Here is a 13,698-nt window from a genome sequence, read left to right as displayed (position 1 = left end):
CCCCTCTTTAATATCATCCTGGAGAAAGTAGTAAGAGCAGATCAACTTAAAACCCAATTACTGACAGTAAATGGACCAAAATTACTACTAGCATACGCAGATGACATTGATATTGTGGGAAACACAGTCATCGATATGAAGGAGACTTTTAATAAATTGGAGGTAGAGGCAAAGAAAACTGGTTTAATGGTAAACGAAGAGAAAACCAAATACATGTGCATCAACAGACAAAAGGCACGAGATAGAATAGGGCAAAATGTTACAATAGACCCATATAACTTTTAAAGAATGGAGAGTTTTAAATATCTCGGAGCAACAATCACTGCAGATAACGATATCGCAGAAGAGATTAAAGGAAGAATTCAGGTAGCAAACAGATGTATGTATAGCCTCCACAATGCTATTAAATCTAAAAGCCTAACACGAACATCAAAGATTAGAATATATAAAACGGTGATTAGACCGGTGCTCATATATGGGTGTAAGACGTAGACCCTGACCAAAGAAACTGAAAGAAAACTTAGATGTTTTGAAAGGAAAATCCTCAGAAGAATTTTTGGCCTTATCACGACATTAATAGCAACCAATACCGAATGAGAACAAATGCTGAGGTTAAGCAGATGTATAGAGCGAGCGATATAGTCCAAGAGATTAAATCCCAACGTCTAAGATGGGCTGGCCATGTCCATTGACTCCCTAATAACCGCCTTGCCAAGTTAATATGGGAAGAAGCCGCCACAGGAAGAAAACCCTTAGGACGTCCACGAATGCAATGGAGAGACAATATATGGTCAGATCTAAGAACAATGGGGCTACCCACTGACCCAACTATTATGGACGACCGTTCAAGATGGAAGCAAGTTCTGCAGTCAGTCAAAACCCACTCCGGGTTGTAATGCTACAAGAAGAAGAAGAAGAAGATCACATTCTTATAGTTTTTTTCTAAATTGTGGTTTTAAATATCCCTTTTACAAAAAAATTGTTTTGAAACATGTGCTACACTTAATAGATAGTTTAATAATGTTATCTTAAATTAGATATGTATTCTATCGATTGTGGAGCAATCTTATCATTTTTAATCACAAAAAAATTGAAGAAAAGAGTTAGTCCAATTTGTTGATGAGATACTATAATCAAAATCATCAATATAATCAAAATGTGTTTGTGTTTGCGTAAACATTCGTCGTTTTCCCCAAGAAAATATGAAGTTGAATACGATAAGCAAAGACGTAATGCTGTATTTCAAAGTGGAATTGACATATCTGATCGAATACAGTTGGATCCTAAGACACAAGAGTAAGTTGTATCTTTATTTAACATATTACAAAAAACTAGACACACTAATATATGACACTTTGACACTAATAAAATTTAAGTTGTTGGTAACACTGCAACAACTGTCAAGTTGGTCAAAACAACTAACTTAGTAAAACTGTTTAACTTAATAATGTTGAATTCATGAACAACATCAGTGCTTTTGGAATTCTGTTTGTCCTTCATGTTCGAAAGTATTCTGTTCCTTTGCATCATTTTTATATACTGTTTCTCTTCTTCCTTGATCACATAGGCTATGGTATTAGCCCAATTTTCTTTCCGTACCCGTTCCATTGCGAGTTCTAACAAACTTTGGACATCAGACATTTTATGTCACGTTTTCACGAGCTACGTAGGTAACCCTTTACTTGAGCCCAGATTAATTCTATCGAGTTTAACTCGCAATAGTGAGGGGAGGTCTCAAAATGATGATGCCACGAGCCATTGTATCTACAACATACTGGCGATACCTGTCACGATGCTATCTAATCACACTTACAAGCTCAGCTTTAACCATGTCTTTGGAAAATGGAATTCCTTTTTGTCCTAACCAACTTAGCTTTTCTGCTTTTCTGGTGGCCTTGGTTCTGCCGTGGTTGGCAGATGTTCTACTAATTGGCTGTGATAAGAAGCGTTATCCATCACTACTACTGAATTTGCCTTTACTCGTAAAATAAGGGATTCAAACTATTTTTCAAAACGCTGAGCGTTGGTTCTCGTAAACCTGTTGATAAACCGTCCACAAATGATTGACGATAACTCGTTACAGTAGTATCTTACCAGATCTTAGATACTGTGTGACCAGCATTCACCCACGTTACGTCCAGATAATAAATCTTTTTGTGGACAGAACGAATCTCTCTAATACGGCGAAGATATCTTCGTCACCATTCGAGACTAAATCTTCTCTTTCTATTAAGACAGATTTACGGAATCATTTGGCATATATAAATTTTAAATCTTCTTTTATTATTATCCTTAACGTCTCCTTGCTCATTTTTGGAATGAGATCATTCTCCATTACCTTTGTCCTAATGGATTCGAGAGTTCTCGCTTTATTTCGTCCAATTCAATTTTTTTCTAAGTACATAAAATTTATATCAGATAACAGACAATTATTATTTTAAAAAATAAATAAGCAATTAATAATCCGTTTTATTTACTTTTACGTTGAATTTAATTTTGCCTAAAGTGTCTCAAGTCAAATGTTTTTATTTATATTTAAGTTTGGAATATTGGAATATTTCATTTTTTTATTGATTTTTATATATAAAATCTTCTGAATAGTTAAACATCATTTTGTTTCAATTATCAACAATACTAAATAAATCTCAAAACCAGATAAACGATATGCGAAAAAAATATTTATTTTCTTGGAGTGAAAAACTTACAATGTACAACTTACATTTAAAAATAAATTAGTATAGAAAAAAATAATTTTTAATAAAACTAATAATAAGTATTTCCTCCATTGGCCTGTATGCAAGCCTGTAGGCGATTTGGCATGCTGCCGATTAACTGGTCGAGCTGGGCTTGCGGAATTCTCTCCAATTCTTCACGAGCAGCATCTTTAAGTTCTGAAAGTGTAATAGGGGGATTGTTTCGCTTCTTGATGCGCGTTTTGAGAATGACCCAAGCATGTTCAATAATGTTCATGTCGGGGGAATTCGAGGGCCACTGTAATGTAGATATTCCTTCTTCTTCAAGAAAATTTTGTACTGCTGATGTTCGATGAGGAGGTGCGTTCTCATGCATAAATACAAATTCATCACCTACTGCCCCTTGGAATAGACGTACGACAGGATTTAAAACTTCCTTGATGTATACAGCACCAGTGACTCTTCTCTCCAGAACCAGCAGTGACGTCCGTGTACCACTCATAATACCACCCTAACCATAATACTGCCACCTTCAAATGGGACTCGCGGTTTAGCTGTTTCTAGTGGGGCTTGTCGTCCTGGGGCCCTCCAAACCAGTGTTCTTCGCGAATCAGATACCAAGTCAATTTTTGACTTTTGATACAAATTTACCGCATTTAGTCTGCGTGTTATTGTTTGCCGTGAAATATTCAGTCCTTGAAGCCTAGAAATTTCTCTGGATATACCACTTGTAGATTCCAGACGATTTCTACGAGCTATAAATTCTATTTGCCGGTCTTGTGCTGCTGTTGTACATCGATTTCTACCACTTCTGAGACGATCCTTGACTTTATTTGTATCTTGGCATTTTTTTTAATTTTCGATACAGCACTCTGAGTAACATCAGCAATATTCACGATATAACTTTGACTAAAGTCCTGTTGTAACAAAGCAATTACTCTGGATCTGTCAAAATGAGATATCACGTTTTTAGGCATTTTTAAACGGCTCAATTCAAATTTAAACGAAGACTGAAATAATGTGTAAATACGCTAATCAGTTGAATGTGACCAAAATCATACAAAAACGATTCAAATTTTTTATCATTTTCATTTAAAAACCCTCTAGAATGAATATCAACAACAGTTTTAAAACCCCCATAGGCGTAGATATATTATTTGTACGTATTCCAAACTTTTGGACATGTGTATATATATATATATATATATATATATATATATATATATATATATTACAAGTAAACCCCGAAATTGGGTAAAACTAGTTTTAACGGCATATTTTGCGTATTATCCAAATTGGCTGGATAAAAGGCAAAGGAAATTGATAACTTCTTGATTTATCCGAGTCATTCTAGATTTATTCAATGTCAAATGGATAAAGCAGTACATTTTAAACTTTGGTATAAAAACCACTACTGGCGTTTAAAATTTATTGCTTTTCTTTATTAAGAATCTACTACAGAATTATTGTCAAAAATATATAACTAAGCATTGAGAATTTGATATAACTAAAAGCGATCAAACTCATATTCATTTTTACTTCAAATTAGAAAATTGAACAAATATACTATTAATATTCTATATATGTATATATATATATATATATATATATATATATATATATATATATATATGAATATATACTTAATTATATGGTATTTTTTTAGAGAAGAACATCTCATAAGAACCGCTATAGAAAACAATGATTTCATGACCAAAATATTATTTGGAGACATCCTTAAGGCTGTCATTCCAACCATGTATAAAAGATTTATAAACGCCGGCGATGTGATTATAAAAGAAGGCAACAAAGGTTCCCATATGTATGTCTCCATAACAGGAAAATTTGAAATATCCAATCAAAATTTCAAAAATACCTTTGAAGATGTAAGAGTGTTCGGCGAATTGGCTATTATTTATGATGCTAAAAGATTAGCGACTATAAAAGCGCTAACGGATGCAGAAATATGGGTTTTGGATGCAGTCACCTATCAACAAGTGCTGAGGAGGTAAGTATTTAAATGATTTCTTGATTTGTAGAGGGTTTTCAATAACGAGTCTATATCTATCATATCTGTAGAGTTATTCCAGTTTGAGAACAATGAAAGTTCTATGTTTTCAAGAACAATGAAAGTTCTACGTTTTCTAGAACAGCAAAATTTCCAGCAAGGTCCAATTTAAAGTTCCAGTCTCAAAATATGGCCGACTCTTAGCTTCTTCCCTCACTATTCACTCTTGGCAGAGTCCGCGCGAGAACCTTCACTGCTTACATATATCAAAGTACATAAATTGCATTATAAGAAATAGGTATTCATTGACATATACGAAAATTTCAACTCTTAATATTTATAAACAAGAGAGATGATTTAAAAACATTTACTAAGCTTGGGTTCGATTGTTCATAGAAGGTTTTTTTAATGTGTGTTCAAGTAAGGATGCCAACTGCGATGTAATTGCATGTTTCATAGCTTTTGAGAAGGAATTTGATAAAGTACTACATGGGAAACTAATCGACATCCTAAAAATATCAGAATTTGATGGTAAGGATATAGAATTAACTTTAAACTTATATCTCCAACAAAAAGCAACAGTGCGATTCGAAAATAAACTGTGCGAAATCTTCACAGTGGGAAAAGGAGTTCGACAGTTTTGCATACTGTCACCAGCACTATTTAACATAATTTATGTATATCATAGTTAGAAGATGATATTACAATAAATGGCTCACCTATAAACAATCTTAGATATACAGACGATACCGTATTGCTGGTAGATAGTGAGCTTATGCTCCTAAGAATGATGAATAATGTAGAAACATGTTACAAAGATACCCTTAACCTACATTATAAGAAGACAAAAAATGATCATTAGTAAAAACACCAACATAAACGCCCAAATTACGCCCACTACCTTTTTTGTGACTGTTAATATTTCCGCTTCATAAGTGAGTACAGGTAACACACACTGGTTAAAGCTTTTCTTTTTATGGCATATGGATAAGAAGAAGAAGAAGAATAAGGCAAAGTTAAATAATTTAAAGGGGGTTTTATAACCATTTGACTCCCATTTCCAATATTACCTTCCACAGAAAGCCATCTGAGCCGGGGCTCTGCCATTTTTTAGTGACAATAGTTTTGTTACTTCATTTAGCGTTGGCAACGATATTTCAGGTTTAGCTGACTGGTACTGCTCTGATTCGTATATCGTTGTTAGAATATCAGTAACTGACAATTGTTTGAAATATTCTCCCCATTGTCCTTGTATTTCGCTATCCTCTGTAAGCAATTGTCCTGCAGTATCTTTTATAATCATGCCGCTATGTTAAGAGGTTTTACAGAGAACAGTTGTAACACTTGCCGTGCTACAATAATATATACAAGGCCAGAATCGCTCGTTGTCGAAGAGAATAGGGCGGGGTTATAGAAACTATATCGTAATTTAAATTCAAGCACAATTAGATAATATGAAATTATTATTTATTATTGGACGCCACCCCTGGTTTATCCTCGAAGGGGAAGAGCAAAAAAAAATTAAGATTTATTGAAAGTTTACAAGAAAACTATTCTTTATTATTTCTTAGTAATGAACAAAAAGAAAACATTAAAAGTTACGTCATCCCAAAGGGATTCCAAAATATTATTTTATGTTAACATTATCATAAACAAAAAATCTTTGTATCGTATTAAATTAAGAATTGGTTATAAAGAAAATGAATGTATATATATATTAACCCCAAATTTCGAAATTTGTTTACATTGAAAATAATATAGTTATTTATCAACTAGGAAAAATAAAGAAAATAAACCTTTAAATTAAATTAGAACACTTCACTATATTTTCATTTTTTTTTGAGTTCATAATCATTTCTGTTGTCTTGAAAGTAGGTATAATAAAAATTGGTACAACCTTAATCTGCTCTGTTTCTCTTCTTATTTAATCAGTCACCAAATAAACCATTGATTCAGCTACGTACTATATCAAATCACCACCATCCTAGATAAGTGGGGTTAGGGATTCCATAAAAAGATACTGCTGCTGGGCCATGATCTGGAATAACTCCATAGCAATACTATCTTGCGACGAGTATTAGAAATATAATATCAGCATTATAGCCTCTCCAATAAGGGTCTAAAAAAATAAATATCTATCTGAAATATGGACAAGAAAAGGATTTATTAGCTCACCTCTGAATTGAGACCCACTTTGGAAACACGTCTTAACGGTTGGACGGTCTTAACAGAAAAGAGCGAAGCGCTATCATGGCGCCTGAATCTGGAAATTGGGCGTGAGTGACAAGTTGAAAAATATGCTCATCTACCGGATATATTTGGGAATTACAGAAGAATCCTTGAGTCGGCTACAGGTAGGTACTTGACAGATAGATGGGGCTATTAGTTTTATTAAAAAAAAATATATAATGAGTTTCTTTTAAATCTTTTGAAACGGTTACACAGTATTGATCATAGACACACAACTATTTTTCGGAATATATCTAATAGTGCAACAGCTGCAGTGAGAATGTATATGGTAGGAGTCACCAATTATATTCCCTGAGGGTCTGTTTCGAATACCTACTACACTTTCGCGGTCCGGACACTCAGCACTAAACCAGGCAGTGGCATAACCAGGGGGTTACCCACAAACCCTCCAGTAGTTGTAACCCCCCCTCAGGAGATCATTCTGGTTACGTAGTTGAAACCAGGCAACTAGGCCATCTCGTTTAGGGAGGAGTATGAAATAAACTCAAGGAAAAAGATAATTATAAAGCTATTGTATTGTTTTTTCTCCCGTCTTTGTTTAATAAATTTTTGCGGTGTAATTTGAAATAATTGTATCCTAGAACTTAATTTAATCATTTAATGCCACTGTTTCTGGTTGTTTTCTTTCTGCAACTATAGTGTTCAACAGCTTAGCTTAAATAGCGTTTGTTTTATGTATATCTTACGGCGAATAAAAAAAGTATATAGGTATGAAAAAGCAAACTAATATCTCATTGTTCTCATCATGTATCTCAAACAAAGTACACAGTTTCATTGCCAAAGATTTTAGTTCTGGATATTTTTGTCACACAAATATTTATTCCAAAATTTGTCCCAGGCAAGCGTTTCTGGAACTTGAGTATAAACCTCCTGTAAAACAGAATCTTCCTGATACTCGATCATTTCCATCTGAAGGGAAGCTTTGTTTCTCTTAAAAACGTCTGCTGGTCCATACATCATTAGGCTTGAGTGAAAAACTGTTACTTAACAGTTGCACAACATTTTCAATTTTGTGGAAATCAGCAAATCGTTTTTTAAATTCTGGGTAACATCAAGCGCCGTCCGTAGTGATCGAAATAACTTTTTTTTTAAATCCAAACTATCCTTGCCAAAATAGTCCAGACACTATAATTTTATTAGGTACTATATTTTGAATTTAACGGCGCTCCGCAAAAAACAAGCTCACGGACCGAATGTGGACCGTGGTCCGCCATTTGGTGACCACTGTATTATGGTGACATAAAAACATTTCCCTTAGAGAAAGCTATTAGTCAAGAAGACACCATCAAAGCCATCTAATTAATTAAAAAAAAAAAGAAGACACCATCTCCCCTAAATCATTTTTACCCGCTTTATTACAGAGTGCTATGAGAAACAATAATTATAAATGGGAAGTTTCTGAACCACTTGAGGTCTGCAGACGACACAGTCCTTATTGCAGACCTGGTAGATCATGCCTGCCAAGTTCTTCAAGACTTTCAGAGCTCTTGTACACGAGTTGGCCTCAAAATTACCTTTTCCAAAACACAATACATGAAAAAAAAGGACCAACCTTGTACTGGCCAAAAACATTTCAACTAATGGCACGCAAATTGAACAAGTGTAAGTAAACAGATACTATAAGTATCTGGGCCACGAGATAAATTTAGGAAGAGGCAATCGAACAACAGAGTTGAATAGAGAAAATGTACTAACATGCGCAGCTTACGGATAACTGAGGGAAGTATTTAGACCAGATATTCTCATGTGCTTGAAAAGCAAGATACAAGTGGAACAGAGAGCAATGAAAAAGTTAATGTTGAATATATCTCTCAGAGCCAGAGTTTCAAATCAAACACTTAAAGAACGATTTCCGAAGTGGAAATTGAAACGTCAATAAACGTATTTTAACCTTTAATTGTGGCTTATTCCCATGTAAATAGTAATTAATTTAAAATGCCACAAGAAAATAGCTTCACAAACACTTAAAAGAAATACAACGCTTAAATGGAACTGGGCAGAACATGTTGCCAAAGTCAGAGATGGAAGATGGACCAAGAAAATTTTAGAATGGATACCTAGACACGATACTTATAGTAATCCAACAAGGTGCTGTGACGACATCAAGTGCACGCAATACAACTGGATTCATACGTTCAGCAGTGAACTCAAAATGGCTAACGATGATGATCTTCTATAATTCCTGGACAGGTTAGTGTTTTCTAGTTTCCCATAAAACTATCTAGATTACCCGATTTTATGATTACTCTCAAGTCGTTTTATTCATGCTTTAATGTTTGTTATTTCTTTCTTCTTAAGTTTCTTTTTTGTTTGAGTTCTAATTCTATGATAGGTTCCCTAGAACTGCTTTTATTTTTCGTTCTTTTTTTTCTATGCATTCTGTAGCCGCAATTTGCATACTTAAGTTTCGAGTTTCTTTAAATTATGCGATCAAATTTATAAAAAAGCACTTTTGTTTTAGATACAATGTGAAGGAACAAGAAGAAAGGGTTAATTTTTTGATAAAAAATGATATTCTCAAAAACGCTGGGGAAAAGGTGCTCAAATCTGCTGCAAACTCATTAAAATCTGAATCTTTTGCAGGAGATACAGCTATCGTAACAGAAGGCGAAAAAGGTAAAACATAAAGAAAAAAGTAAGACAATAAAGACAAAAGCAATTTTGAGTTTGGTTTTAAAATGATATTAAAGTATAAATTGCAGTTATAGTCACTGAAAAAAGGTTAACAAACATCTCTTAGTAGAAACACTCTTCCTTTTCACAGCACTCCTCAGTGCTTTCCAATATCACAATCTTTGTTTATAGCCAAGTCTATCTGTGAAAAAATCATCAATTTCACGTAAAAACCTTATAAAGGTTTTTAAAGATTCTGAAAGATATATGAGGAATCTTCTTCTTAAAGTGCCCTCTCCTCAATGGAGGTTGGCTACTACAATTTTAAAATCTTCTCTATCTTCAGCTGTTCTTATTAGCTGTTCAAAATTTAGCCCTGTCCATTGTCGGATGTTTCTGAGCCACGATAGTCTTTTCCTTCCTAGGCCTCTCTTTCCCTCGATTTTTCCTTTCACTATAAGTTGGGCATATTGGTACTTATTATTTCTCAGTATGTGGCCTAGGTATGATGTTTTTCTAACTTTTACTGTGTTAAAAAGTTCTCTTTCCTTGCCTATTCTATGCAGCACTTCTTCGTTTGAGGTATGCGATGTCCATTCTCCGGTAGATCCACATTTCAAAGGCCTCCAATTTATTTACGGTTGATGTTTTTAGAGTCCACGTTTCAACTGCATATAGAAGAGTCGACCAGACGTAGCATTTTGATAAACGTAGTCGAATTTCGAGTTTTATTCGAGAATCACAAAGCAGTTTTTTTATTTTTTCGAAAGATTTTCTGGCCTGTTCTATTCTCGATCTTATTTCTAGATCAGGATTTAGGCTGCTATCGATCCAACATCCCAGGTACTTAAATCTATTGACCTGTTCTAAAATGTGCCCATTTATTGTGCAAGGTTGAGGTACGTTTTGATTTTTTCGGATTGACATCTCTTTGGTTTTTTTAATGTTTATTTTCATACCAAATTGCTCACAGGTCGAGTTGGTCTTGTCGATGAGTCGTTGTAGACCTACGTCGGAATCCGCAATTAACACTGTATCATCGGCGTATCTGATACTGTTGATATTTACGCCATTCACCTTGACTCCATCCTTGGAATCCTCCAATGCTTCTTTAAATAGAAACTCGGAGTAAAGATTAAACAGCAGAGGCGACAGAACACATCCTTGTCTAACTCCCCTCCTAATTTCTACTTCTGCGGATGTGGAACCTTCGATCCTAACTCTGGCGTTTTGGTTCCAGTACAAGTTTTTTAAGATATTGATGTCTTTTCCATCTAAACCGACTTCTTGCAACCGTTCTAATAGTAGGTCGTGTCTTACTCTATCAAATGCTTTTTCGAAGTCTATAAAGCATATAAATATATCTTTCTGTTGGTCGTAGCATTTTTGGGCGAGAACTAGTAAACTGAACAGGGCTTCTCTCGTTCCCATGCCGGCTCTGAATCCAAACTGATCGTCTCCGATGATTGTTTCGCACTTTCTATAGATACGATTATGTACGATTTTTAGTAGGACTTTTACTGCATGACTCATAAGGCTTATCAGACGGAACTCATTGCAGTGTTGTGGGTTTGGCTTTTTTGGTAGTGGGATGAATATTGACTCCAGCCAATCTTGGGGTATTTTACCTGTATCATAAATGCGATTGAATAAAAGGACAAATATTTCGATATTTTCTTCGCTGATTAATTTTAACGTTTCTGGGTATATTCCGTCTGGACCTGGGCTTTTATTTGTTTTAAGACGATTAATTGCATTTATGATTTCAGATTTCAGAATTGTTGGCCCTTCGTTGTTATTTTCCAATCTTGGTTTTTCTCGTATGTCGTGAAAAAGAATTTTAATATAGTTTTCCCATTCTTTCAGTTTGTCTTCCGTTGATTCTAGCAGTTTGCCATCCGTGTTCAGCATGGTGTGAAAAGTCGTTCTCTTGGTAGTCGATGTAAACTCTTTTACCTTTTTATGTAAATTAAAAAAATCGTGCCTTTGTTGTAGTTCTTCTATTTCCACGCATTTTGTTTCCAGCCATTTCTCTTTTGCTTCGGTTATTTTTTTTCGAATTATTCTATTTAGTCTTTTGTATTCTCCGTCCTTGTCATTTTTTCCTTTGGATTCTCTTCGTTTGTTCATTAATTGTAAAATCTCTTCTGTCATCCATTCCTGTTTGTTATTTCTAGGTGTTACTTTTAGATGTTTTTCCGTTACATTGTTCATTTGTTCTTTAATAGTTTTCCACAGAACGTTTATGTTTATATGAGGAATAGCTGGTAACAAATCCTTAAAGACGTTCAGCTGATTTTGTTTTGTTTTTCTCTATCATAAAAAGTGAAAAAATAAAGCATTTTTTACCTTCAAATCGTTTCTTACACATTTTAGAGAAAAATGGTTTAAATAAAAGTTGTATAACATAATTTAGTTTGCGAGTTTGGCGGGTCCGGACCTCCTACGTTTGGCATGATCTTTGTTAGCTTTGTTGTTTCTTGATCGGCTTTTTTTCGCAGTATATATTATGTATTCACCGATGCTCTGTTTGGTATCCAATATTACGCCCACACACTTGACTTTCTTGACAGGTAGGATATTTTCTCCTGCCAAAATGAAGGAGATATGCGCTCTCACTTTTCATCATCATCATCACTGGCTCGACAACCCTTTTTGGGTCTTGGCCTGTTCTAGGATTCTTCTCCATTCCGATCTGTTTCGTACTTTTTTTCTCCAGTTTTTTTATTTTTAAGGTTGTTATATCATTTTCTATTTGTTCTAAGAGTCTCAGTTTCGGTCTTCCTCTTGTTCTTTTTCCTACTGGCATCTGTTTGAATATTTTGTTTGGTATTTCGCCTTCTTCCATTCTTTCTACATGTCCTATCCAACGCAGCCGTCCTATTTTGATGAATGTTATAATATCCGGATCCTGGTATATTTTGTATAGTTCAGAGTTGTATCGTCTTCGCCATATTCCGTTTTCTTTTGTGCCTTTATATATGTGTCGCAAGATTTTTATTTCGAAGGTGGCTAACAACGTTTCCTCTCTTTTAGTAAGTGTCCAGGTTTCTGAGCCATATGTGAGTACCGGTCTTATTAGGGTTTTATATATTTGGCATTTTGTCTTTCTTGCGACGTTATCTGATCTTAGGTGTCTAATTAAGCCATGGTAACATTTATTTGCAATAAATATTCGCCTCTTCACTTCCTCCGTAACGTTATTATCAGACGTGACTAGGAATCCCAAGTATATAAAGTTTTTTACTTCCTCTATGTTGTATTCTCCTATTGTTATATTTTGTGGCTGCCTTATTTCTGCGTTTTTTCTTACCTGCATATATTTTGTTTTGGTCTGATTGATTTTAAGACCACTATTTTGTGCAGCTCGTTCTATTTGGTTGTATGCCTCTATCATTTCTCTTCTTGATCTTGCGATTATGTCAACATCATCTGCAAATGCTAGTATTTGCATGCTTTTATTAATGATTGTTCCTCGTGTATTGACTGTTGTGTCCCTCAGTATTTTCTCGAGCACGATGTTGAACAAGATGCATGATAGAGCGTCTCCCTGGCGTAGTCCCTTTTTCACATCTATTGTTTCCGTTAATTACTATTGTTAGCTCTCACTTTTGGATCCTTGAAAATTATGGCCTTCGTCTTCTGTGGGGCTAGCGTCAGTTCTCTCCCCTCTAGCCACATCCAAACTAGTTTAAGGGCTGTGTTTGCCCTATCCATTATAGACCCTTACTCGAAGTGCTCCATTTGTATGACCAGGTCGTCTACGCAGGCAATTGCCTGAATTTCTTCTCCTAGGTTTATCTCCAGTGTATCATTATGGAGTTTATTCCAGAGCAGCGGACCTAGGACCGAGCCCTGTGATACTCCCTCAGATGTCTTTATTGTGTCATCTTTAGTTATATTAATGCTCCTATCTGTGAAATAATCCCTTGCTAAGTTCTGCAGATATGGGGATATTTCCAGTTCTTCTTTCTGATGATTATCTTCTAATTGTTGAATGCATTCTTGATATCTAGGAAGAGTATCACCAACCACTTATCCCTGCATGCTTCTTTATACCTTACTAACCTATAAACTTACCATGTTTATAGCATCTATGGCAGATAAGCCTTTTCTGATCCTATACTGGCGGAC

General features: G+C 34.9%; 1 protein-coding gene across 2 annotated transcripts in view; it reads left to right on the top strand.

Moving 5' to 3' along the window:
* The first annotated feature begins 1,090 nt into the window (after positions 1-1,090).
* Positions 1,091-13,698, top strand: part of LOC140441853 (cGMP-dependent protein kinase, isozyme 1-like) — a 29,612-nt gene continuing 17,004 nt past the window's right edge. For both annotated transcript variants that reach the window (XM_072532814.1, XM_072532808.1), the window contains exons 1-3: positions 1,091-1,296; positions 4,360-4,701; positions 9,413-9,567. In XM_072532814.1, the coding sequence (XP_072388915.1) occupies positions 1,157-1,296; positions 4,360-4,701; positions 9,413-9,567 (637 nt within the window). In that variant the 5' untranslated portion in view covers positions 1,091-1,156. The remainder of the gene's footprint in view (positions 1,297-4,359; positions 4,702-9,412; positions 9,568-13,698) is intronic.

The sequence above is a fragment of the Diabrotica undecimpunctata genome, chromosome 1 (genome assembly GCF_040954645.1).
Source record: "Diabrotica undecimpunctata isolate CICGRU chromosome 1, icDiaUnde3, whole genome shotgun sequence".
In the NCBI taxonomy this organism is placed as follows: domain Eukaryota; kingdom Metazoa; phylum Arthropoda; class Insecta; order Coleoptera; family Chrysomelidae; genus Diabrotica; species Diabrotica undecimpunctata.
The sequence above is the reverse complement of the archived record's forward strand: the minus strand, read 5'-3'. Positions and strand labels throughout refer to the sequence as shown.